Below are 26,215 nucleotides of genomic sequence, written 5' to 3'. Positions count from 1 at the left end.
TGTTCGATAGGCTACAGCGTATGTCCATAGATAAATGCTATCCTGTTTTGCCTACGGAGTCGGATAAGAAGGAAGAACCAGTTGAGGATCCTTTAATGTCTTATCTTCTGAAGTCACCACCTCCATATGTACAGGGTACCGCAGCTCCCGTGGTTCCCCCTGTACCTATTCCTCAGCCTGTTCCTCAACCTGCACCTGTTCTTCCGACTGTTCCTGCTCCTTTGCCTGTTGCTATCCCTACTGCTCCTCCACTTCCACATACTCCTGCTCCCGCTACTGCTCCTGTTTTGTTAACTCCTGTTGTTGCCTCTGTTTCTACCTCTTCCCTTGTCAGTCCTGTGTCCTATACTTCTCCCTCTGTCCGTAGTCGTACTTCTCCTGTTGCGGCTAACTTCTTTCACTCTCTCGGACCTGTTCTTGGGTCCGCTGGTTCAGATGGTCCTCAGAGACGTAGTCAGTTTCCCAGTAATAGGGAACGCGCTTCGTTATATAATATGGCTATGGGTTGGATGACACATCCTCTTAGAAATCCACCACGTGTTGTACTCGATACGTTCTGTCAATTCAATATACCAACCCAAAGATTTGTGTTCGAAGAAATGTGTAAGGTCCTTCGTGATCAGATATCGGCCGATGCACCTGACGAGGTGCTGTCCGCTTTGTCTGATCTACAACTCCAGTTCTCGAATGGACTGATAGTGGATACTAACGTTCGACGTGCTGTTGAGCGGTTGCTATCTTTCCGTCCCACTCCTATACCTCAAGCCCTGTTTGTTGAGGACGTTGAGAGGCGGTTAGATGCGTCTGGTCAGTTTCCTATGCGTGAAGTTCCACCAGTATGGATGCCAGGTGATGCCACCCGAGCACCGCCAGTTCTACCCTACTTCCAGAGAGTGTGGATTCATCTCCCATGGAAACGATCAGAAGTGTTGCAGGTGAAGCAATCTTTGCCTGACCCTCGCAAAAATCCTACAGGGTATTACAAGGAATTATCGCAGCTCGTAGATGCTACGATAATGAACCTTGCTGATATCGATATGCTGTTCGGAAATGTCGTACCGCAACCGGTATGGGCTAAGATTCGTCAGGAGAACCATCCGAACGAATTAGGCGGTGATTGGGCTACCCTTATAGCGGCTGATGGGTTACAAACTGGTGGTGCTAAACCCGAGCAGTTGATTGCTGCTCTTCCTCAAAGAATAATCACGCTAATGAAAACTCTTATGCCAGCTATGAGGGTGAATTGGGACAAATTGTCAGCTTGTAAGCAGAAAAAGGACGAGAGTGTCTCCGATTTCTTTACGAGATTTGAGGAGGCATTCATCGACCATAGTGGTCAGGATATGGGTACTGAGGGTGGTCAACGGTTGTTCGTGGATAAATTTGTTTCAAATTTATTGCCCGATTTGAGCAATAAATTGAAAAATTCGGAAAGTGCGTGGGCCGTTTCTACTTCGGCTCAGATATTGGCTACAGCACAATATTATGAGAATAGGGAGAAAGAAGAGAACGACCGTGCTGATAAAAAGACGAAAGAACTTAAAACAAAGGTGTTGTTACAACAAGCGTATCTTCCACGATCGAATCAGAATGCTTCACAACAGAATAGATCGCAGTCGCAATCTAATCAACCACAATCTAGAAATGACTCCTCTTCCCAAAGATCTTTGTTAGGGTACAATCAATGTGCCTATTGCAGACAGGAGGGTCATATCAAATTCAATTGTCCTGTTCTAAACGATCGTAATAGCGGTAATTCATCTAGAGGAGGTCGTGGTGGTTTGCAGCAGACATCACGCGGTAGGGGTCGTGGTGCTCAGAATGACCGTTCAGATAACTCATCAAATTCTAATAACTGTTTTGATCAACGTGGATCATCGCAAGGACGATCTGCGCAGTACAATGTAGATGATTATTACGTCGATCAGGGAACTGACGATAGTAATTACTAGGACAGCCAAAGACAAGGAGAGGGAGTGGTATCAGTTCCGGTTGATCAGAGAGGGCCTTACGTCGCAGTTGCTACATCGGGCGTCGTTGAGCCTTTTCTGTTGGACACTGGTGCAGCGAAAAGTTCTATTATGTACTCGAAACTCCCTGGCGCACCTTTGTCTGGCTTAACAAATGTCTCCGTTGGATTCTCTGGCGCCCCCGTTAGCAATCCAGTTTCACGCCCTTTGCCTCTTACGATTGGGCCACGTGAACTTGAAGCACCGTTGATTTTGACTACTGGTTGTGGTGAAAATCTCTTGGGTCTGGATTTGCTTAAACGTTTGTATGCAACCTTGTATTGTTCTCCTGCGGGAGTAAAGCTTACGTTGGGAGAGAGGGTTGTCTCTCCTATATACTTATCTCTTGATAAGCTTCCACCGGAATTGAGTTCTCTTCCTGCATCCTTATGGGCAACAGGTCCCAATGATGTGGGCCTGCTTGACATCTCCCCTTATGTCGTTCAGTTGAAATCTAATGTGCGATTGCCACGTATTCCCCAGTATCGTATATCTCTTGATGGTGAACGAGCACTGTTAGCGATCATCTATGATTTGATCGACAAAGACGTTATTGAAGAGACCCGGGGAAACGTGTGCAACAGTCCTGTGCTGCCTATTTTAAAACGTACTGATCCTTCGAAACCACCTGTTTATCGTTTTGTTATCGATTTACGGGAGGTAAATAAAATTGTGATTCCTCAGTTCCCTGTTGTGCCTGACATTCCGGCGCTACTGACTCTGATACCAGCATCTGCGTCTTGGTTTTCGGTGATCGATCTGAAGAATGCGTTCTTCAGCATCCCGATCGCAGAGGAGAGTAGAGACCTTTTCGGTTTCTCTCTTGGTGGGCGCAGCTTCCGGTTCAAACGCGCTCCTCAAGGCTACTGTGAGAGTCCATCGATTTACAGCCAAGCCTTGAAGGGTCAACTGGATGCGTTTACGTTGCCGGCTGGTGCGGCCTTAATCCAGTATGTTGACGACTTATTGGTAGCTGCAGATACTAAGGACATTTGCAAGATTGCTACGGTGTCGTTGCTGCAACATCTCTGTGACTTAAATCACAAGGTGTCACCTTCTAAACTTCAATATTGTTGGCAAGAAGTAACCTATCTAGGTCACTTATTGTCAAAGGAGGGAAGGCGGTTGACCCCAGAAAGAATTGCAGCAATTGCGCGAATGACTGTGCCAGCAACACAAAGAGATGTGCGTGCCTTTCTAGGTATCACGTCGTACTGCAGGCAATGGATTCCAAATTTTTCATTGCTAGCGAAACCATTGGTGGCTCTTACGTGCAAGGATGTTTCAACTCCTTTACCATGGACGGAAGAATGTCAGAAAAGTTTTTCTGAATTACGTGATTCATTGTGTTCTGTGTTAGGTACCCCTGACTACAGTAAGCCGTTCACATTGTATGTTCACGAGAGAGAAGGTTGTGCCTTGAGTGTCTTAACGCAACCTTTTGGTGGTAAGCAACGTCCATGTGCATATTTTTCCTCGACCTTGGACCCGGTAGCTAGAGCGTTACCGAGTTGTCTGAGAGCAACAGCGGCAGCGGCGGTGTCCATCCGACAATCAGCAGGATTGGTCATGGATAATATGCTTACGGTGATGGTTCCGCATGCAGTCGACACTCTTTTAAATCGTACGAAAACTCAGCACTTGACAAGTGCGAGGTTGTCTGGATATGAGTTGACGCTACTGGCAAGTCATATTCAGATAAAACGTTGCAATGTTCTGAATCCGGCAACTTTGTTACCCATTAGTACAGAGTCAGATGAAATAGCAGCCCATGACTGCTATTTGCGAACAGAGGAGGAAACAAAAGGTCGAGTGGACCTTAAAAACACTCCTTTAGAAGATCCAGATGGAACACTGTATGTAGATGGTTCGTGTTTTAAATTGCCGAATGGTGATGTGACCACTGCGTATGCTGTTGTAACTTTGAGTACTGTTGTGGAAGCAGCGAGATTGAATCAGAGTTCTGCCCAGGCTGCAGAGCTGATTGCCTTAACTAGAGCGTGTGTGTTAGCAAAAGATAAACGTGTGAATGTGTATACTGACAGTCAGTATGCGTTTGGTGTTGCTCATAGTTTTGGACGATTGTGGAGAGAGAGAGGTTTTCTGACATCGCATGGTACGAAGATTCAGCATGGCCAGCTTGTGAATGATCTTTTGGATGCACTTACGTTGCCTAAACAGGTAGCGATTGTTAAATGTAGTGCACATCGTAAGGTGACGGATGATGTTGGTCGTGGTAATGCGTTTGCTGATGAGACTGCTAAGGAGACTGCCCGGAACCTTAGCACTCGAATGTATGTGACGAGTTCAGTTAGGTGGCCTACAGAGTCGAGTACGTGTGAAGACACTATTGAGAGTGTGAAGGCGATACAAAATGAGGCCACTGAGACTGAAAAGAAAAAGTGGAATGAAAGTACGGGAAAGTTGGATGTGAATGGTTGTTGGATTGATTTGTCGGAACAGAAAAGATGGATGTTGCCGGATGCGTATGTGCTGGCTGTTGTGACAATGGCACACGGGTTAGCACATATTAGCGCGAAAGGTATCTGCAAATTGTTGTCTCCTGTGTGGAAGAATGATGGTATCACGAAATGTGCTGAACGATTGGTTAAGAACTGTATGGTGTGTATGTTATACAATCCTGGTAAGGGAACCCCAACTCCTCCTGGTAGTTTTGCTCCCCCTTCGTGTCCCTTTGAGGTGATTCAATTAGACTTCATCCATATGGAGCGATGCGATAACCTGAAATACGTTTTGGTTGTGGTTTGCGCGTTCTCCCGATGGATTGAGGCCTATCCTCTCAAGGACAACACTGCTTTGTCAACGGCGAAAATCCTACTGAAGGAATACTTTCCTCGGTATGGAATGCCTCGGGTTGTGTGGTCTGATAACGGAAGTGAGTTTGTGGGGAGTGTGATGAAGAGTGTGTGCAAAGGCCTTGGAATTAATCAAAAATTCCACAGCGCCAATCATCCCCAGTCAGCTGGTTTGGTTGAAGGATATAATGGCACCCTTAAACTAAAACTGGCGAAGATTCAGGCTACGACTGGTCTCTCGTGGCCTGACGCTTTACCCTTAGCTTTGTTGTCAACCAGGGCGACAGTACACTCCCGAGTAGGGCTCAGTCCCTATGAAATAGTGTTCGGTCGTCCTGCAAATGTTTGGGGGGTCCCTAGACCGGGTGTGTTCTGTGACCTTGAGTACCCAATGTTGATCGATTATCTCCATGACTTGACTGCTAAACTGAGGTTAATTCACCAACAGGTTTACGAAGCATTGCCGACGCAGACGGAGGGTCCAGGCCACCAGCTCCAGCCTGGAGACTGGGTGGTTACCAGAAATTTTTCCCGGAAGAAGAACTTGGAGCCCAGGTTCACCGGACCCTACCAGGTCCTCCTTGCCACGAGAGCTGCTGTTCGTCTTGAGGGGCGGAAAAACTGGGTGCATGCCACCCATACAAAGAAAGTCCCTATTCCGTTGCCGGCAGACTCGTGGGTGAGGAGAGGCATTGCATCAACTGAAACCGAAGGATTGTCGGCGTTTGTTCCTTTCAGCGACGCACAACCTGTTGGAGAATCCTCAGTGCAGCAGAAAGACACTGTTGAACATTTGTCATCGAAAGACTCAAGGCCAGAACATTCAACTGATCAACAGAACGCTGTCTCTTCAACGGATCCTTTGTTTGACGAACAGACACGTCCTGGGAAAACTCGATACTTTTTGCGATCCAGCACTAAAGACTAATAAAAGATCCTGTTCTGTCCCTTGACAACTGCATTATCCCGTTTTTCCATGATCAGTTTGAACACTCGTATCATTGTAATTATTCTTGTATATATACATTGAGTTTCGTTCCTCATATTTTTGCCTCCACAGCTGAAAAGCATTTTTGCATATACAAAATTGCGAATAGAGGCCGTAGGGCCGCGCGCGTACTTCTTTCTGGTTAGTAGGTCTTGACACTAGGTTAAAGACCGTCGGTTCCTGGGAACTCCTGGGAATTGACTATTGCTACACAGAACGAAGTGCGTCAAGAAACGTTGCGGACGGTCATAGGGGATGGCGTTTTCAAAGCTGATGGATGTGGAAAGAGCACAGGCACAAAGATTTGAGCTGCAGCGACTTAGTCGTACGAAATGTTTTACGTTTCAGATATTTGTATTGTTTTTGATTGTTTCTGCATTTATGGTGGGTGGGGTGTACTATATGGTGTCATACTACTTACCTTCTGCTATACCTACACCTATTCCTACTTCTGATTCTAAAATTACCTCCACTGCATCTCCTCATTCCTTTCATATCTTACCCGAACACGAGCAGGCTAGACGTGCAGAATTTCGCAATAATTCCTTTATTCAGCTCCTTCACCAGCACCAGTTAGTGGTTAACACTACTAACTGTTGGGTGTGTGGGTTAATGCCACACACCACAGATAAGGGGATTCCATATTTGGTTTTACCGTATAGTTCCTAGGGTTCTGCTCGAGCATTCCAAACAATGTTTCGAAGCGCACTAGGTTTCCACCCCATTCGAGAACCACGTTCTCCCTACTCTGGCCCTGGCTCGTATCAAAAGCCTTTGTCTATAGCAATAGAGGATTTAGATAGCGATATCTATGATCCCTCGCTTATTCCCGAAGAAGAGGTACAAGCCTATAGGGTCCTGAGTAGAGGCGAGTATAGTGTGTTCACTAGTGAAAAACAGCTTAAAAGCTCGCCCCCGATATGGGTCGTACCCCACATTGGTAATTTTTGTCTAATAGGTCGTGGTCGAAGATCGAAAGCCCGACTTGGAGAGAGTGCTTGCACTGAAAATTACATATTGCCGATGGTCTCGTCCCCTGTGTTTCTGGCTGCCAAGGGTACATACTTTATCTGCCATGATCGTGCGTATGCATGGTTGCCCTTCGACTTTGTGGGCTCATGTTTTATCGCAAATTTGTTGCCTCCGACGTTTACTGTAGATGCAGATTATCACAAGACTAGAGTTGTGAGAGGCGTGATTAGCGAAGAGGACACTGCCGGTCAAGAGGCAGGAGACTTTTTCAAGGGTTTCCTCCCGTTTTGGGGGCCTATGATTAATAGTAGGAACCTGAGACAGTTGACTCGAGTGGTGGAATCGACAGCTAATATTACTGCCAGTGCCCTAGGTAATATCACCACAGAACTTCAGGCGGATAGACTTATGACGTTACAAAACCGTATGGTTTTAGACGTGATCTTAGCAGATCGAGGTGGGGTATGCAAGGTGATCCATTCGAGCTGCTGTATTTTCATTCCTGATAACGCTCCGACTGTTTATCAAGCCATCTCAAAGTTACATAAAATCTCTGAGTCCATACACGTGGACGTAGGGGGTTGGACGCTACTTGGTTGGTTTTGGGGCCTGATGTCGACTTGGGGTTGGAAAATTCTGATGACTATCGGAGTTGTTGTGGCGTTCCTGTTCACGTGCTGCCTTTGTGTGCAGTGTGGTCCTGCCTTATGTGGCCTCTGTGCTACAGCGTGTATAAGACAGACGCCTGTTACCAAAGAAGCTCGATTGGACAGAGCTATGTTACAGCAACATCTAGATGGTCTGATGAATATCGAATATGATTCCGACTAGTGCTTGCCTACATGAGGGCAAAAGGAGCGTCTGAGGTTCCGTGACAACTGTTTGTGATGTTTTTGACTCGCACGAATATGGTAGAGTCTGGTATCTATGAACCGCAAATGACGAGTTTAGTGGGTGTATGCAGTTTCGCTGTGCTAACCTAAACCGTTCGTCTGTTATGTGGGTTATTCTATCTGTACCCACGGGTTCCATCTTAGATATGGCATCCATTTTGTCTCTTGCCCTCAAGTAGTCAGCGAACGGACGCTGTCCGCTTCGCGACCCTGGGACTCCGAAGATACTTGCGGAAGCCACATGTCCTTTGAAACTGTCTTTATGACGAGGGGGATGATACTGTAAAGCAAATGGCCCCGCTCGAGGCTCAGCTTGCCGTGCCGATCTATTGTCTCAGCCGTGCATCTCATTAGGCACGTCCCTTTGATGCCAGGAGCTCGTGTTTCCCGATACCTCGCCTTTTTCACCCTTTCCAATTCCCCACCGTCTCCATCTTCCTCCGCACCTGTCCTTGTTTCTTCTTCGATCTGTTTTACTGCTGATTGGAATGTACTAATGGTGGGAAGATGGGTTTTTACAGTTGGGAACCGCCAAATGTTTCCGCACTTATGTTCCGGACCTTGTGTGTATCAAAGTGATCAAAACGACCCCTCTGGGGGATAACTATGGGAACCAAGCCATAAACCTTTGTGTACCATGTAAACCTATGGGCGAATTGTGTATAAAAGGAGCGATCCACAGAACCAATTTGAAACAGCCTCCACAAGTAGCACATGTTGTACTTGCCGTGACTTCTGTGTTCCCTGCAGTAAATAAAGCTCGAATCTTTGACGCCGAAGGAAGTGTCCCGTGTCTCTGTCACTTGTACGCCGGAGCAGGTTACCCACGAAGGTTTCAGGTGTTGTTCCCTGGCACCGCTGGGTCTTAAATAACCCAGTCCTTCAGTGTGGTGCTCCCTGAGTCATCGCCCCTGGAGGACCGAGTACTGGACGGACTCCTACCCCAGAAAACTATCTCCTTGATATACAGGAAACTGATTAATAACATGGAGAAGCCACTGGTGCGGCTCAGAGCGCAATGGAGCGCAGATGGGTTAGAGATAGATGATGAGGATTGGGTGGAGGCGGTCTCCTCCCCCAGGGTGGTTGCCACCCAAATGTGACTGGTGCAATTGAAAATACTTCATAGATCCTATATAACTGGGCCACGCTTGGTGCAAATGGGAAGAGCGGTAAGCGGAGACTGTAGGAGAAATTGCGGAGAGGACGGCACTCTAATGCATATTCTGTGGCACTGTGTCGAAATACAATTGTATTGGACAAAGGTCCATGATGAGATGGGGGTGGCCTTGGGGGTGGAGCTGCAGCCGGAGGCCCGGAGGTGTTTGCTGAATGTGTGGGTTACCTTGCCGTGTATGGTGGCTAAACTGAACATAGCTCAACATTGGGGAGCCAGCCAATTACCCTGAGTCACCAAATGGGCAGAAAACCTCGATTGGTGCATGGTTAGGGAGAGAGCTGTTTATGTAGCCAGGGGCTGTCCCAAGAAGTGGGGTAAGATCTGGAGCGCTTGAAATAGTCATAGAGGGGAAATTTGTAAACCACCTATGCCGACGCTGGCGCTAGAGGCACGGGACTCTCCCAATTCCCTGCAATAACAGTTGATGTATTTGATTTTGTATTTTGCCACAATGCCTCATGTGTTGGAATATACTGTGCCCACCTGAGTTTTATTATTTCCTTTTTGTAATGTCTTTTTGTTCTTAATAAAAAGAGTTTAAAAATAAAAAAAATCCTTCAGTTTATCTCTTTAAACTACTATGTCCCTTGCTTTAAGCCACAAAGTTGAAAGCAGCAAACATTCATGTGTGAACTGTGGATTGCTTTCTTGTGATCAGTTGGTCTCATAAACTGATGGGTCTCAGGGTCACACTGTAAACTGTGCGACTTTCACAGCAATCTGCAATGCAAAATATATCCCTTTGAAACAACTGACTCATGATTGCTAACAACACTCATGGATTTCATGCATACGTGAGAGTAAATCACAAACATTTCCCAGTGCTGCATGCACACTTTATGTACAAGTGGAGTGAGGCAGGGCTGCATCTTGGCGCCTTTCCTGTTTTCTATATACATTAATCTGCTGGACGAAGAACTACTCAAATTGCGTGTGGACTCACCCCAAATAGGACACCGAGCGGTGCCCGTATTACTCTACGCGGACGACGCGGTGTTGGTAGCCAGAACACCACTGGGGCTTCAGAAGCTGATCGATGGCTTTGTCAATTTTATGGCTAAACTTGACTTATCGGCAAATCTGGAAAAATCTTCTGTCATGTCAGCAGGAGTCAAAGAAAAAGGGAAGTTTACTTATAATATTGGGTCACACAAGATTGGACAGGTTAAGACTTTTTCGTACCTTGGTGTACTGTTTGATGATCAGTTAAATTTTAAACCCTTGAAGGACAAACATGCAGCGAAACTGGTGGCGTCATCGGGGGCCATCATGGGTTACGGGAAAAGACTTGGCAGATGGTCTCCAGAGCAAATACTAAACCTGTATAGATCGACATGTTGTGCCAAGGTCACCTACGGAGCAGAAGTATGGGGTTTTATAGATAAACAATTGCAGCAGATTCAGGTGGAAGAAATTAAGTTCTTTAAAAGAATCTTGAAATTGCCCCAGAGCACCCCAGCCTATATCACTCATGAGGAAGTAGGGGAGCTCTACATTGAAGATCGCATTAAAATTAGACCCCTTCTCGCCTGGATTAAAATCTGGATTAATCCAGATGCGGACCTCACAAGACAAATCCTAAAAGACTGTTTGAAACGTGACAGAGGGGGCCATATTCCATGGCTGAAGTACGTAAGGGATTCTCTTGAGGCAATCGGCTGCAAAAACTTTTTCACTGCACCAGAATCGCTAAATGGTCAGAATAAAACAACGGTACAAAAACTTTTCACAGAATGGACACTTACAACTAGGGCCGAGGTGGAAAGGTGTAAGCCTACTGTTTTAGCCTATTGCTCACTGACAAAGAAACAAGGAATGGAACCATACCTTACTGTGATGCATAACGCCCAGGACCGATTCTATATGACCCGGTTTAGACTAAATATGCTACACCATTTACTTGCTGTTCCCTCTGGATTTACTCTAACACTGGAAGAGAAGGGTACCTGCGGCTGCGACGCTAGGTCTCCGCAGGATACCCTTCACTTTGTTCTGTTATGTCCCTTTTATTCTGTTCCCAGACGTAAGTTCTTAGTAGGGATCTTGAAAGAAACCAAACTTAGACAAGCAAAAATGGCTTTGAGGTTTCTACAGGAAGCCTCTGACGCTCATACGTTGTCTTGTACAGTAAGTTTTATCAGGGTGGCAATGCGGTTAAGGAACACCAGAGAAATAACTGCCTGAAATGCTCCTTAGGACATAGACCCAAGTATGGAAATTTCTCCTCCTTCTTTGTAAATGAAATGAATTTTAGCTTTTTTTTTTTTTTAAACTCACTCTTTTTAACTCGTTTTTATATATTTAAAAATGTGTGTATGTATTGCTTATGTACTTTTATGGTGTCTTTTTAGGTGCCGAATAAAGATTTAAATTGAAATTGAAATTGAAAACAGAAAAGGGAGAAGCCTCAAAGACAGTTTGGTGTCCACCAGACCCCAGCAGCACACAAGACCAATCAACACCATACACAATGCATGGGGCTCACAAAAGTGACTGGGCACCACCCTTGTGGTGGCTGCAGTGTGTGCCAATTAACAAAAAACACTAAAAGTTGAATTTAGAACCAAGTAAAATATGGCAAATACGTAAGCACACAAACTGTAACACTACCAATGCCATCTACCTCATCACATGTCCTTGTGGTTTAAGGTACATAGGCATGACCAGTCACAGGGTCAAGACAAGTATCTGCGAACATACGGAGCAACATTCATTGCAGGCGCAATACAAGACGAATGACGAACCATTTCCTGGAAATAGGGCATACAACAAATGACATGGAATGGCTTGTTATTGAACTACTGGAACCAAATAACACTAATGTACACCAACAACTTCTGGAAAAGGAGCAACGCTGGATATACCGGCTGTCCACCCATCTCCATGGATAGAACAATAATATACCATAGAATAGTCTGAAAAAATTATCTATTTGCTTGCCATACTTCCACTGTGCATCTTATCACACTAACACAGCCTATCCGGTCCCTATGGGACTATGTGAAGCACATTTGGATCAATGAGAAAGGGACCAGGCTATGTGAAAAGCAGCGAGTCTTCTAAGACCCCCAATGCTGCCCGGTGCAGGGTTCACCTCTAATTCACTTTGGGTTCGCTATCAAAATAATGAGGCAAGTGCTGAAATCTGGAAGACAAGAAAAAGGTTTATTTCTCATGAGGAGACCACGTCAACTGCAGACACCAGGATGTCTGAGGGAGGTGTTCTGCTGGTATCTCCTTTGGCTCTTCCTTTTATACAGGTTTGACACAATGCATTTGTTTCATCAACATGGTTACACAAGCTTGGAGTCCCTGCCCCGGGCAGGTAGCCACACAAGCCCAACAGTAATTTTCTTCCCACCCAGGTCAAACAGACAATCTTATCTTGCAGCTGGACCTGCCTTCAGGGTCTAAAACATGTGAGACCGGTCAGATCTAAGAGTCCGTTCTGTTGATAAAAACAGGTTGCATTGTTAGTAAAAGCAAGTTTTGCTGTTTGCAGTGCAATAAATCATGTAGCAAGGGTCTTTTTAGTGTATGGAACGTGTTTGTGTAACTAGGTGCGGTGAGGGGTGGAGTGTCCAAAGGTTTGGCTGCAAACAGAGATGAATGGAAAAACGAGTTTGTAGCAGCAAGTGGCGCAGAGGTTTGTCGTGACAATAGGGTTTATAGCCTCCAGCACACATATCAGGTTTGGTCAGAGGGATGCTAGTAAGGGCAGGGTGAAACAAAGGTGACCAACAGAGTACAAAATGACTGTGATGGATTAAAATGACTGCAGCTTATATGCACATAGAAATTTCCACCAGACAAGATGGCACAGGCAATGTTCACGATTGTCATTTTGCTTTTAACAGCTATTGCCTTCTCCCATTGTGTGGTTTATCACAGAGTTTAATATGGACCATATAGTTTATGGCCTCCAAATGTGGAAAACAATCCGTTTAGGGAACACCATCCTCTGCACTCCAATGATAGCTTCTTTTTATAAAAACCATATAACTTAAGTTTTTGTCGAGTGTACACAGATCTTGTGTTTAACGTTATCAGTCCTGTAGCGCCCTTAGTGGCTATACGACTTGCCCACATAGATATTTAAATCAATATGATGCTTTATTTGGGTACTATACTGACTAACAGCTAGGTCAAACACCACAGCCCGTCTCGAGCGGTTACCTAGCAACCACAGTAATGTGGACGCCCCACAAGATCTCATCTCCTAAGCGCTTCACGCACCCTGTTGAGGCGGTCTAGTTATTTTCACACCACATGCGCTGTAGCTTCCAACGCAGTGATGTGTCACTTACACAACCAGGAAGTTTCCCACGGTTTGTGTTTCAAATACTGGCTCCGGTCACCACAGCGGGATGCATCCTGTTCACAAGGAGACCGCAGTAGGCATAAAAGTGGGCAAGCACCTTAACGAAGTAGAACTTTTCTTATATATTGGGTGTTAAGCTTTTTGAATATCGGCGGCGTACTGCTTACGTAGCCCTTCATTTTCTGCCACAACATGCTGATTACTATCAGCGACATGTCAGGATCTAATTCTCTACCCCCGCACCCCTCTACCTCCTTTCTTTTACAGAGTGTGACAATAGGGGCTCGTTCCTCCGGGACCAGCTTAGTTGTGGAAATCTCATAACTAAGGTAATTATACGTGACAGGCGACTCAGCAATAGTTTTGTTAAGCCGCTAACAGTCTACATATGCAGGCTATCCCGAAGCAATATTGATACCACCAAAATTACTACACGGCGCAAACCGGCATCACGCAGCTGCTTTATGCTGTCGATATTTTGTCTATCACGTAACTAGAGAGGTAGTCCACATGTTTAACTACACCACAAGACCCACAAGGTTAAGCTTTTTCCAGAAAGGCCACGACTAAGCGCCTTTATAGCCTATGCATGCACAGTAATATGTCACATGCATGATGATTTGCTCATTTGAAATCGCTTGCATGATGTGTCTAAGTGTGGTCGCATGTATGCGTGACACTGAATGCCTTGCAAACCACGAATATGGTATAAGATGAATCTCTAAATAGCAAGTTTTTGTTTCTTGTGTCGTTCTGTCTTTTTTACAGGTACAGTCATAACAGTGGAACCTAATATCGGTTAGTCCACAGCATGCGTAGCAAACCTTAGTGCGTGTGCTTAAAATGCTAATACACGTGGTATAATTTTTACCACTCACACTATTTAATCACCACTAGCATATTAGATAGGTTCTGAAGAAAGCCCTATAATGTTTTCAAATAGGGCTGAAACATGTAGACCATGGAAAATTAGGACTGAATCACTAGTCTTAAATATTATCTACATATTGTTTTTAAACATGCCACCTGGAATAAAGTATTTACCAATAAGTATCCCTAGGGCTATTTTTAATTCACATCACTTCTTCACATTTACAAATAAACCAAAAAAACAGCTCCCCTGTAAACAGGTGTCGTAGCACAGCTGGGTAGCATTCGGCTACTCGGCTGGGAACCCGATGATGAAGCATGACACCAACCAGGTTGTTGTTTGAGTGTTCTTTTAACAAACCCTTGTGGTGCCAGGCACTACTGACAGCTATCTAGCTTGGGTACGTCCAAGTTGTTTTTAAATATAACATTTATATATAAAAAGTATTTTATTATTATTTATAGAAAAAATTTGAGAAGAAACATAAGTGAAGTCTGTCACCTCACCCTAAGTCTCTTCTTGATTCGTATGTCATATTTACTTTGTTTAACTCAAAATGAAAAAGGATTTCCAACTACCCAAAGATAATAAAGTTTGTTTGTTAACAGAAGAAAATATCTTTGTGAAATCAAGGCTTTCACATACTAACTTTTTACATCAATTTCACTTAAATTCCTTTTTGCAAATGCATTCCCATATAAACATTAGCAGTGTTGAACGATATTGAGCATAATGCAGACATTTTGTTTCCTCTTGATTGGGATCAGGTAACCTCATGCTCTTTGAATCACTAAATCCTGTTTGATGTCAACAATAGGGAAAACAGTGCACCTCGTTGAAAAACACCACCGTTACTCAGAAGTTATCCAATTATAATTTTCTATATATGATGACGATAACGAACAATAATGTCAACTGCTAACTTTTTAAAACACAGTTAAGCGGAACTACAAATTTGATTCACACTCCTCTCTTACATATCAATATGTATTTTCTTTGTAGTAGTACTGTGTGTGGTGTGCGCTCTAGCCTATCGGCGCATACGGGATTACGCGATGCGCCGTAGGCTAGAGCGTCGGAGGCGCGCATGCGCAAAGGGTAGAGTGAAACGGCGCGAGGGGAGAAATCGGGCAGTTGGCGACCGGAGCAGTCGTGGGTTAGACGCTCGGCGCCCTTACTTTGTACCTTGTACATGGAATGAGAATAAACGCATTCCTGTTCACCATAACCTGTGTCAGTGCTCTTCAGTGGGGAAATAACGAACATTACAGTGGCGACGAGGCTGGGACCTGGACACCACCGGGCACAGACGACAGCAAGGGTATTAACCCCCACTCCCACGAGCCAGCTAAGGCACAGGACCGACAAGGAGAGCAAGGGCGTGGCAGCAGCGCAACAGCACGACCAGAGGGAAGCCACCAACCTCAGAAAGCCAGGTCAGTGGGGCCCAAGACGCAAAAAAGCCCCCAGGCAGCAACCTGGCAACCAAGGGAGACACCCCCGAGCCAGAGGAAGGGGGGAGGACTGCGCAGGCAGCGCACGCTTCGAGGGACAACACCCCAGGTAGCCCAAGGGGTCAAGGAGACACGGCAGGCAGCGCAGGAGCGCCCGGTGTGCCCACAAATAGAACCCAGGAGGAAGGACCCAGAGGTGAGGCCAGAATGGCGAATCAGGCATCAGCCCTAATGGCGCCAGTTCCATTCCTAACCAGGCCAGGGGAACCCCAACTCAAATGGGAAGACTGGAAGGAATATTTCCTAAATTACATCGAAGCCCTAGAAGACGAGAGTGAAGGGGAATACAAGCCGGAAAGGAAGAAAAGGCTTCTGCTCCACAACTTAGGCCCAGAGGGGGTCAGAGTGTTCAAGAACCTAGTGCCCAAAGAGAGGGGCGCGGAGGAGACGGACGTCTTTGTGAACGCATTGGACGACCTGGACAGCCATTACCGCCCAGCAGTCTGCGTCTCAATAGACCGCTATAACTTCCAACAGAGGAAACAAGAGGCGGGAGAATCCATCGACGACTATGTAGCAGCCCTCCGCAGGTTGGCCATTACGTGTAGATATGGAAATCTACAGGATGAATACATAAAAGACCAAATAGTGATGCACACCACCAGCAGAGCAGTCCAAGACAAGCTATGGGCAATGAATGAAACCACATTGAAAGAAGTAGTGGCGATGGTCAAAAAGGCGGAAATGTCGAAGAGAGGCGCGGACGCGGCGAAAAGAGAAAGCGGGCCCAGACAGATGATCAACAAGATAGATGAAGCGCCGCAATCCAGTAAACCCAAAAGCACGCACGGAGACTCGAAGAAGGACACAAGAGGACAGGTGAAGCAGATGCCTCGCCCCAGCCCGGGAGCGAAATTTGCGTGCTACAGATGCGGCAGTGCAGCGCACGCTGCCCAGGATAGGCGCTGCCCTGCGTTTCGCGCCAGGTGCTCATTTTGCGGGTTGACTGGGCACTTTGAGAAGGTCTGTCGAAAGAAAGGGTCGAAATCCACGGTCAAGTGCATCGACTCGGCCACGGCCAACGTCAGTGAAGAGGATGAGCAGGAAGAGGATGACCTAGTGTTATGCATTGAGGATCAAGTGCTGGACGTATCCGGGAAGCGCAGGGACAAACCCCGCACCCACATGCACATAGGAGGCATCAAGGTATATGTGGCTGTAGATTCGGGATCCCCATGGACCATAATACAAAGATCGATATGGGAAGAGGACTTCGCGCCAGTGCTAGGTCCCGACCTGGAGCCGCCGGACATCAGACCCATCTCGTACACGGAAAATTCCATTCCATTGGTAGGATGCAAGGACTTGGTGTTTGAATTTAGAGGACGGTCAGCCACATGCACCCTGTACGTAGCGGAAAAGGGCCCATCCGTGCTAGGATGGAGAGACGCAGGCGCCCTAGGCATCGTCCTCAACCCCGGAGGGAAAGAACAGATCCTGCTGACAGACGAATGGCCCCTCTCGAGGGAGGAGGATTGGAAAGCAGCATACCCGAAGGTATTTGAGGGTACGGTTGGAAAACTGGATAAATTCGTGCACAAGATGATCCTGAAGGAGGGAGCAGTTCCGGTAGTACACAAAGTACGGAACATACCGATCTCCACAAGTGAGGCAGTGCGCCAGGAACTACAGAAGCTAGAAGAGCTGGAGATCATCGAGCCAGTCGACAGTGCAGAATGGCTATCGCCCTTGGTGGTAGTTAAAAAGCCTAATGGGAAGGTCCGGCTCTGTGTGGACCTGAGGGAGCTCAACAAAAACCTCATAGTGGAGAGGTTCCCGCTCCCCAGAATTGAAGAGATGCTAGCCAGGACAAAAGGCATTACTCACTTTTCCACCATAGACCTCACGTCTGCATACTACCAGATAGAACTCCACCCGTCGAGCAGGAAGTACACAGCGTTCATAACGCCCTTTGGATGCTACCAATTCAAAAGAATGCCCTTCGGCCTGGCATCCGCTGCGGCCGTTTTCCAGAAGTTGATGCACAGGTTGTTTAAGGACATCGCGGGGGTGCAATACTTCCAAGATGACATCTTAGTGATGGGCTCCGACAAAAGTGACCACGACGAGAAACTACATAAAGTTCTGAAGGTGCTGCAAGGCAAAGGAATGACGGCGGAGTGGAGCAAGTGCAGAATCGGATCACGCACGGTGACCTACCTAGGGCACGAGATAGGAACACGAGGAATCTCGCCGAAGGAGCAGAACGTGAAGGCGATAAAGGATGCCAAGGCCCCATCCACCAAAGAGGAAGTGCGGTCATTCCTAGGAATGGCCGAGTATTACAGCAGGTTTGTTAGACATTTTGCCACAAGGACACACAGGATGAGGCAACTGACCAGGCACAATACAAAATTCGAATGGGATAAGGAAGCCCAGGCCGAATTCGAAGCCATTAAAGACTGTATCAGCCATGCCATTCCCCTGCAGGGATTCGCCCCCACAGAAAAGTCCATAGTTACAACGGACGCCAGTGACAAGGGCTTGGGGGCTGTCTTGGCGCAGGAGAGGGAAGACGGAACAAGAGAAACCATCAGTTTTGCATCCCGGGCGCTGTCCCCGACGGAGCAGAGGTACAGCGTGATCGAAAAGGAGATGCTGGCGGTCACGTGGGCGTTGAGCAAATTTCGCCAGTTCATATGGGGCACGAGATTCAGGCTCCAGACGGACCACAAGCCACTCATCAAAGTATTGACGTCATCGGGTCATGACACAGCCACTCCGAGAATAGCAAAAATGACCCTGAAATTGCTGGATTTCACATACGATGTGGAATATCTCCCAGGTACGCAGAACAGGGTGGCTGATTACCTCAGCCGGGCAGCGGCCATGGAGGAAGCACCGGGAGAGTCTTTGGACACAGAGGAGATGGTCGCCAGCATGGAGGATCATGAGTCGTCCATCAGTGCGCAGGAATGGCAAGCAGCATATGAACTTGACGAGGAGAAGATGGAGATTAAGAAACATCTCACGTCGGGGTGGCCGGATAAGAAGAAGCTAACAGAGGGGGTCCGCCGCTTCTACGAGATGAGAGAAGAGTTGTCCCTGAGTGACTCGGGAATCTTCTTGTACAGAGGAGAGAGAGTTGTGCCCCCAGTGACGCTGATACCCCGACTCCTGAAGGTGCTTCACGAGGGGCATCTGGGCATTGTGAAAACTAAGGCTTTGGTCAAGCAAACGTATTGGTGGCCAGGAATGGATGCCCACATCGAGAGACAGGTGCGGGAATGTGAACAATGCCAAGGTGCGGACAAAGTGCTACGTCCACTCCGACCTGCATTAGGGAAATTCGACACCCCACATGGCCCATGGGAAGAAGTGGCCATAGATATCCTTGGGCCCATCCTGGACAACAGAGGCGTCAATAAGTACATATGTGTGGTGATAGACAAGTATTCCAAGTGGCCAGAAGCTGACATACAAGAGTCGATGGACACAGACACGATCTTGAAGTTTCTGACAGGGCTCTTCCTCAGGGAAGGAATACCCAAAACCATCCTCAGTGACAACGGACCGCAATTCGTGTCAGATAAGTGGGAGAAATACATGAAGAGGAACGGAATCGAAGTGAGACACACGGCCGTATACCATCCAGCGTGCAATGGCCAGGTCGAAAGGTTCAATAGAGTGCTCATGGGCTCCATTCAGGCAGCTATATCGCAAGGAAAGGACTGGGAAGTAGAAATGATGAACATGATATGGGCCTACAGGATAACGCCCTCAGTAGTGGGGTACAGTCCGTTCCAAGTGTTAAGAGGACGGCATCCCTTCACACGGGACAACGTGGCATGGAGGGAGAAGACCATCACCAGCAAATGGTCCCCGGCCGTGGTGCAACACAATCTGGAAAAGGCCCAGAAGATCTATGCAGCACACTATAACAAACGACGTGGCACTAAAGACACAGAGCTAGAAGAAGGGGAGTGGGTGAGAATCAAACTCCCTACTTTACAGAGGAAGGGCGAAAGCAAATTCAGCCCGCCGCTACAAGTCAAGGAGGTGCGGGGCAGGGCGGCCCTCCTCAGTGATGGCAGAGTCTGGTCGCAGGATCGAATGGCCAGGGTAAACAAAATCCTAGTCTGGCCCAAGACTGAGGAAATCGAGAGGAGCTTGGACCACCAGGAGGCTTCCCCGCTCCCTGAGTACGGCGCAGACGACCAAGAGGAAAGCATAAGGGACGACCATGAAGAAGCAGTGGGGAGAGCCAGGCCGATGGACGGAGAAGCAAGACAAGTGAGTGTGGAGCCGAGTACAGGCGGGAGAGAAACTGAGATGTCCCAAGGAGAGACGGCGGTGAGAGAGAACATGCCGGTAAGACACACCCGCAGCGGAAGGGCAGTTGTAGTGCCCTCTCGCTATAATGACTTTGTGATGAATGGACACTAGATTGGTGCCAGCCCCCGGGCATCCCACATAGACTTTGGACACTATGAAGGACACCAACCTGGGGAGTAATTGTATGTTTAGTATTGTGTAAAGGGGGGAGATATGTGGTGTGCGCTCTAGCCTATCGGCGCATACGGGATTACGCGATGCGCCGTAGGCTAGAGCGTCGGAGGCGCGCATGCGCAAAGGGTAGAGTGAAACGGCGCGAGGGGAGAAATCGGGCAGTTGGCGACCGGAGCAGTCGTGGGTTAGACGCTCGGCGCCCTTACTTTGTACCTTGTACATGGAATGAGAATAAACGCATTCCTGTTCACCATAACCTGTGTCAGTGCTCTTCAGTGGGGAAATAACGAACATTACACTGTGCTACCCTGTTCTCGTGGCTGGTTTATGCCAAAGACTTCAAGCAAAACTCGATTGCTTTAATTAGTTCACCAATGCAACTATTTGAAAAAGGGGTAAAGAGCTTCAACAGAAACTTATGTGTTCAAAATGAAGATGCACAAAGAACATGAGTAGGGCTACAACTACCACAGAAGTCATGTAGGGATTTAAATTAAATTATTCAAACAACTGTGCATTAAAGCAGAACGCAGATAACTAGGTCAAAATCCATTTATTCATTACTTCTGGCAATATCTACGGTCTACCGACAACTACTACTGCGTGAGTCTCACCGGCTCTTCCAGGCAGAGATCCTGTGCAGCGCCGCGCGCTGCCGCTCGCAGTCCTTACAGTACAGATCCTCCAGCACCTGGTCCCACTCGGCCTTACTTAGCCAGGCCACTACGTGCTGCTTGGGCCCGCGCCACCGGGACCTCCGACCCATCTCCAGCCGCCGGTACAGGCTCCCGCAGCACTAGCAAAATTACGGGAGACAGGCAAGCTGCACAGGAGAGGAGCAACCGAGCATGCTGGCATCTTTCTCGCAGCCAATCGGGGAGAGTCTGTCATTTAAACCGCACCCACCGCGCATGCTGGTTGACTAATAATAAAACGCTAGGATATGAAACTGAAAGGAAGAAGCGTCTCTGACACGTGAACACAAAAGAAGGACACGCTGACGAAGCACCGATTCCAGATCTGGTAGCCATCTTGGAATGTTGGAGTTGAGTCTTTGAGCTATCATGTTGTTTAGAAGGGAGGGCTCATTATGTATTTTATGTACTGGTACGTACTGGTTGGCATTCCAAATCACGACTTGCTCCTGTTCTTTTTTTTGTGTTCAAATCTTTTTTATTAGACAATGAAGGGAAAAGGGAAAATAAGTCATTTGTGGACCAATAATACATACAATCATGTCAGTACATTATTGAGATCAAGGAAATAAGAACTAAGAATAACAAATAAGAGAGAATTAAATAAATAAAAAATAAGCAATAAAATGGAGTAACACACCGCTCTATCCCATACATGCCAACATTTCAGGAGAGCAAAGTGGGAGATTTAAAAAATTAATCGGGGGAATGGGGCTTTGAATCGGGTTAACTGCATGTATGGGCTTGGGAAGTGGCTGCTGCAGGATCGGACATTTGAAACTTAAATGCACGTTTTTTTCTTACCTTTCGGAAGCATGGAGCATAATGGCAGGCAGAGAGGGTGATGCAAGTGTTGGGCACTGGCCTGGCAGGTTGTTGGTAGTGCAGGCACCCCCCACCCCCCTGTGGCAGCCCGGGCCGAAACAGCTCCACCCCCGCCCCCTCCCCAAGTACTTCGCAGGTTTTTGAAAGACGATTCCCAAGTTAATGACGCTTTGTTGGTTTTTCACCCCTTCGAGAGCCCCTGCATCGCCACTCTTTGTTGGAAGTATTAGCACTTTACACAATACCAATCCCTGTCCGCTGGAACCCCAGACGAATCGGGTTTTTGCTTGTACGAATCGGGAGGCGGGAGACTAGCCTTCAAATCGGTAGTCTCACGCCTGAATCGGGAGGGTTGGCATGTCTGCTATCCAGAGCCACACCGTAGGACGGGTGTATAGTCAATCATCAGGATGATATTGTGATTTCAAGAGACATTGTATTTACAGGAGGTGTGTCCAAAATGGTTATGACCACCAGATTACAGTTCCGCAGTACGATGTAAGGAAACAGCATCTCCGTGCTCTCGGTGTGGGTTTGATTAACAGTTAGTTTCCCAAAATAAAATATACAGCATGTAAGCAATCATCTTATTCATGCATATTATGTCAAGAATACAGCTTATGAAACCACAATGGAACTCAACAGGGCAATTGCAGAATCATACCTACAGAGTATAGTAGTGTGTTGAGCAACTATAGCGTAGCAGTATGTCTCCGGGTGGGCACTCATCGGGCGTTCTCGGGTGTCTAGTGTTTACTTGGGCACTTCACGGCGGGTCAAAGGAAAAGGAGACTATGTCCAGGGAGGTCCAGAGTTTCTTGTTGGTAACTTGCCAGGGAGATGAGTGTAAGGCGGGATTGTCCACTCCTCTGATACAGGATAACCACTCCTTCAAAGCAGTGAAAGAGACCTCTGAGGCTGCTTTCCAGTGACAGAGGACCATCTTACACGCCAGGGTTAGTAGGAGGTCGAGGAGTTGGCGATCATGATCTTTTATTAACATCGGGTCAATGGCCCCCAGAATTATGTAGATAAATTCCCTCTTTGGTTTAATGGCAAATACGTGTTCAATGTAGTCAAAGTTATTGGACCAGTACTTGTGTAGCATAGGACAGTTGAACAGCATGTGCAGCAGGTCACCATCAGCTAGGGAGCAGTTCCAACACGTGGGAGTATCTTTTAGATTAAGTTTAAATAATTTTTGTGGGGTCCAAAACACTCTGTTAAGTATCATGTATTTGGTTTGCGAGAGAATTGGAGAGACTTTGCGTGTAAGAGCCGAAGCGTGGATCCTGTCCCAATCAATAACTATCCCTGTATTGTTAGGCTCTGACTCCCATTTAAGCTCGTTCCGTCTCAGTGATTTGCTTGGTGTCGGCGCAAGCAATTTGTAAACTTTTGAAACAAAGTGTTATGATGATTGCAAGTGGGGGAGCGTCGACTTCAACCAAGGTGTTGAGAGCGTGAACGGCCGTGTGGACAGTGCTGACTTTAATTTTAGGAATGTGTAAAAGTCAATTGGCTGAAGGGAGTATTTCGATTGGATCATTGCAAAAGGCAGTGGCGTATGCCCATCGAACAGATCCGATACTACATTGATTCCTTTGTCTGACCAGTGTTCCCAGTTAGGGGGTGAACCATTGACCTTTATAAGTGGGTTACGCCATAGAGATGAAGAAGCCGACTTCTTTATCTGGAGGCCAGATTTATGCGTTTGGTCAAGTCTCGGGAGAGCTCTTTTGGTGTTGAGCATGATGTACTTAGAATGTGTGAGGTATGATAAATCCATGGTGAGTGTCGCCGCAAGTGGGGCTTTGCCTATAATCGACTTTTCAATATTGATCCACAACGGCGTGTAGGTAGGATCTTCAACGAGCCAGGAAGACCCTTGCTTACACAAGAAATCGGTTTGATAGTTTCTGAAGTTGGGTAAGCCTAGACCCCCTTTAAGCTTTGGAAGCTGCAATTGTTTCATAGAGATTCTTGGTTTCTTCCCTTTCCATAGGAAGTTACTAAGTAATTTGTCTATTTTTTGTAGGAAGTCTTCTGTGAAGGTCATGGGGAGCATGCTCGCCATATAATTAATTAAAGGGGTGATCATCATCTTTACTGTCTCCGCTCTACCCCACCACGACAGGAATTTTGGGGACCATCCTTCCAATAGTTTTTGTACTTTCTTAAATAATATATCTTCATTAATTTTTAGAGTCGTGATTAAGTCTTTCTCAAATTCCAAGCCCAGGTATTTAAAGCTCTTTGGTTGCCAGGTGAGCCCAGAGTCGCCTAAAATATTTTTATCGCCCATATTATTTAGCATTTTCACCTCGGTTTTGTCCTTGTTGAGGGAGTATCCGGACACACAGGAGAACTCTTTGATCGTGGAGAGCAAGGCAGGTATAGCTCTATCCGCCTGTTCACTCATGACTAAAACATCATCGGCATATGCCGTGAGCTTGATAGTACATTCTTTGAACTGAATCCCTGCGATGTCCGCATTCTCCCGGATTTGGTATAGAAAGGGTTCTATTGCCAGGAGGAATAGTGATGGGGACAGGGGGCACCCTTGTCTAGTCCCTTGTTCTAGTTTGAAAGGGGAGGAAAAGGCTCCACCAGCCCTTACTCTAGCAGTGGGGCATGAATATAGCGACATTACCATTTTAGTAAATAGAGGACCCAACCCGAATTTATGAAGGACTGCCTCCAGGTATGTCCAGTCCACTTTGTCGAACGCCTTTTCTGCGTCGAGTGTAATCGCCGCAGTAGGCGTGGAGAGAAGCTTAGTTTTATCGATTACATGAGCTAGGATTCTGGTATTATCGCTTGATAATCTATTTTTCAAGAAGCCAGCTTGTGAGGGGTGTATTAAGGACGGGAGCACCTTCTGGATGCGTCTTGCTAGGATTGAAGCCAACAACTTACAATCCAAGTTTATCAACGATATGGGCCTGTCATTTTTAGTCAGTTTCTAGTCCTTCCCTTCCTTGGGTATCACAGCTATCACTGCATCAGCTAACGTTCCTTTCACTACTCCGGTAGTACTAATCTCGTGGAACACGTCTAGAATTGGTGACTTAAGGGTTTGGGCAAAGCATTTATAAAATTGTGCCGTAAACCCGTCTGGTCCGGGGGCCTTCCCACTCTTAATGGACTTGATCGCATTAGTGACTTCTACCTCCGATATTGGTTAGTTTAAGGATTCTCGGTGTGAGGGCGTAAGTGTTGGTAGTGCACATTTGGAGAGGTAGTCCTCCACTCTCTCTCTCCCCACGTTCACATTCTTAGCATACAGTTTCTCATAGAAGTTCTTAAATAAGTTGGCAATTTTATTGGGATCTGAAGTGGGGGTGCCTGTATCATCCAGTAGAGAAGTGATCGTGTTTTTTTGAATTTTAAATTTAAGGTAGGCCGCTAAACCTTTTCCTGCTTTATTAGATTTGCAGATTTTAAAAGTTTTCTTCTGTCTAACCATACTCCTACCTTTTCACTTACTAGTTTATTGTAGATATATTTTTGATTGGACAGGTCAGTCAGTAACTTGGCACTTCTACTATTTAAATATTCGTGTTGGAGTTTTGAGATGTCTTTTTCTAGTTTTAAAAGGGCAGCATTGCGATTTTTATTAATTGCGGATGATATTTTTATGATGAGTCCCCTTATGGTGGTCTTTAATGCTTCCCAGCGAATTAAGTCCGAGGTGTCTCCCTTTTTATTGGTTATTAAGAATTCCTTGAGAGCGTTCCCTATGGTTTCTCTATGTTTCTCATCATTCAAAATGGCCTCATTAAGGCGCCACATTGACTGACGAGTTGTCGATTTGACATTAGTTAGGGTGAGTGATATACAAGAGTGGTCGGAGACAAGTCTTGGTGCGATGTCTGTGTCCTCTATTCTGGCTACAGCGTTCCTAGTTATAAATATGTAATCAATTCTTGAAAAGGAGTCATGGGGCGGGGAGTAGACTTGCTCCTGTTCTAAGATTCAATTAATGTTGTTCAGGTTCTAAACTTCTAACACTGGAAAGACAAAAAGTTTAGTAGTTGGGTCGTGCAAGAACTCACTGTCCACAACTTCTTAGTTAGCAAAAAAGGCCACTTTATTAGGACAGGTGTAAATAAAATTCTGATCAATCATCTTTCAATCCATTATTTAATAAACCAAAAACTTCCCTCAGCTTATCTTAGCATTCTTACTAAAGAGGAAACCCTCCACCAAGTTAACCCCAAAAAACCCAGAAGCAACTGTCTCTTGTTGGTACCCCCTCCTTTCCTTTAACTGCCCTTTGAGGATGGACCAACCCGCTCCAGGCTGCCCACCCCCCATAAAAACCCGCCTAAGCTGATAGAAACTACCTAAAACCTGTCCTAGCGTGGCAAGCCTAGAACCTCCCTGCAATTCTAAAACCTAAGAACTTAGGGGGAAGGGAAAGAGAGAAAAGAGAAAAAGAAGCAAAAAAGGGTGGGGCAAAACAAACTCTGCTACCCGCCTCCCGCCGTCACCGCTCCCTTCCCGCCGCTTCCACTCCTATTTAAGCCCTACGCCCCACTCTGCCGCCTGACTGATTGCCACCTGTCCCTGTGGCCAGCCCTTGCGCGAACCTACCTAGGGAGAGACCGGCTCGCGCACGGCTCTCCCTGGGCCGTCATGGGCCCATGTCATGGGCCATCAGACTTTGGGCCTGATGT

At 46.6% G+C, this 26,215-nt stretch overlaps 1 protein-coding gene across 1 annotated transcript in view; it reads right to left on the bottom strand.

The window, feature by feature from the left end:
- LAS1L (LAS1 like ribosome biogenesis factor) overlaps nucleotides 1-20,892 on the bottom strand; it is a 402,245-nt gene extending 381,353 nt beyond the window's left edge. Inside the window, exon 1 of the mRNA XM_086918369.1 lies at nucleotides 20,628-20,892. Within this exon, the coding sequence (XP_086774495.1) occupies nucleotides 20,628-20,779 (152 nt within the window). The 5' untranslated portion in view covers nucleotides 20,780-20,892. The remainder of the gene's footprint in view (nucleotides 1-20,627) is intronic.
- Nucleotides 20,893-26,215: the final 5,323 nt, after the last annotated feature.

This window comes from Lissotriton vulgaris, chromosome 4_1 (genome assembly GCF_964263255.1).
Source record: "Lissotriton vulgaris chromosome 4_1, aLisVul1.2, whole genome shotgun sequence".
Taxonomy (NCBI): Eukaryota; Metazoa; Chordata; class Amphibia; order Caudata; family Salamandridae; genus Lissotriton; species Lissotriton vulgaris.
The sequence above is the reverse complement of the archived record's forward strand: the minus strand, read 5'-3'. Positions and strand labels throughout refer to the sequence as shown.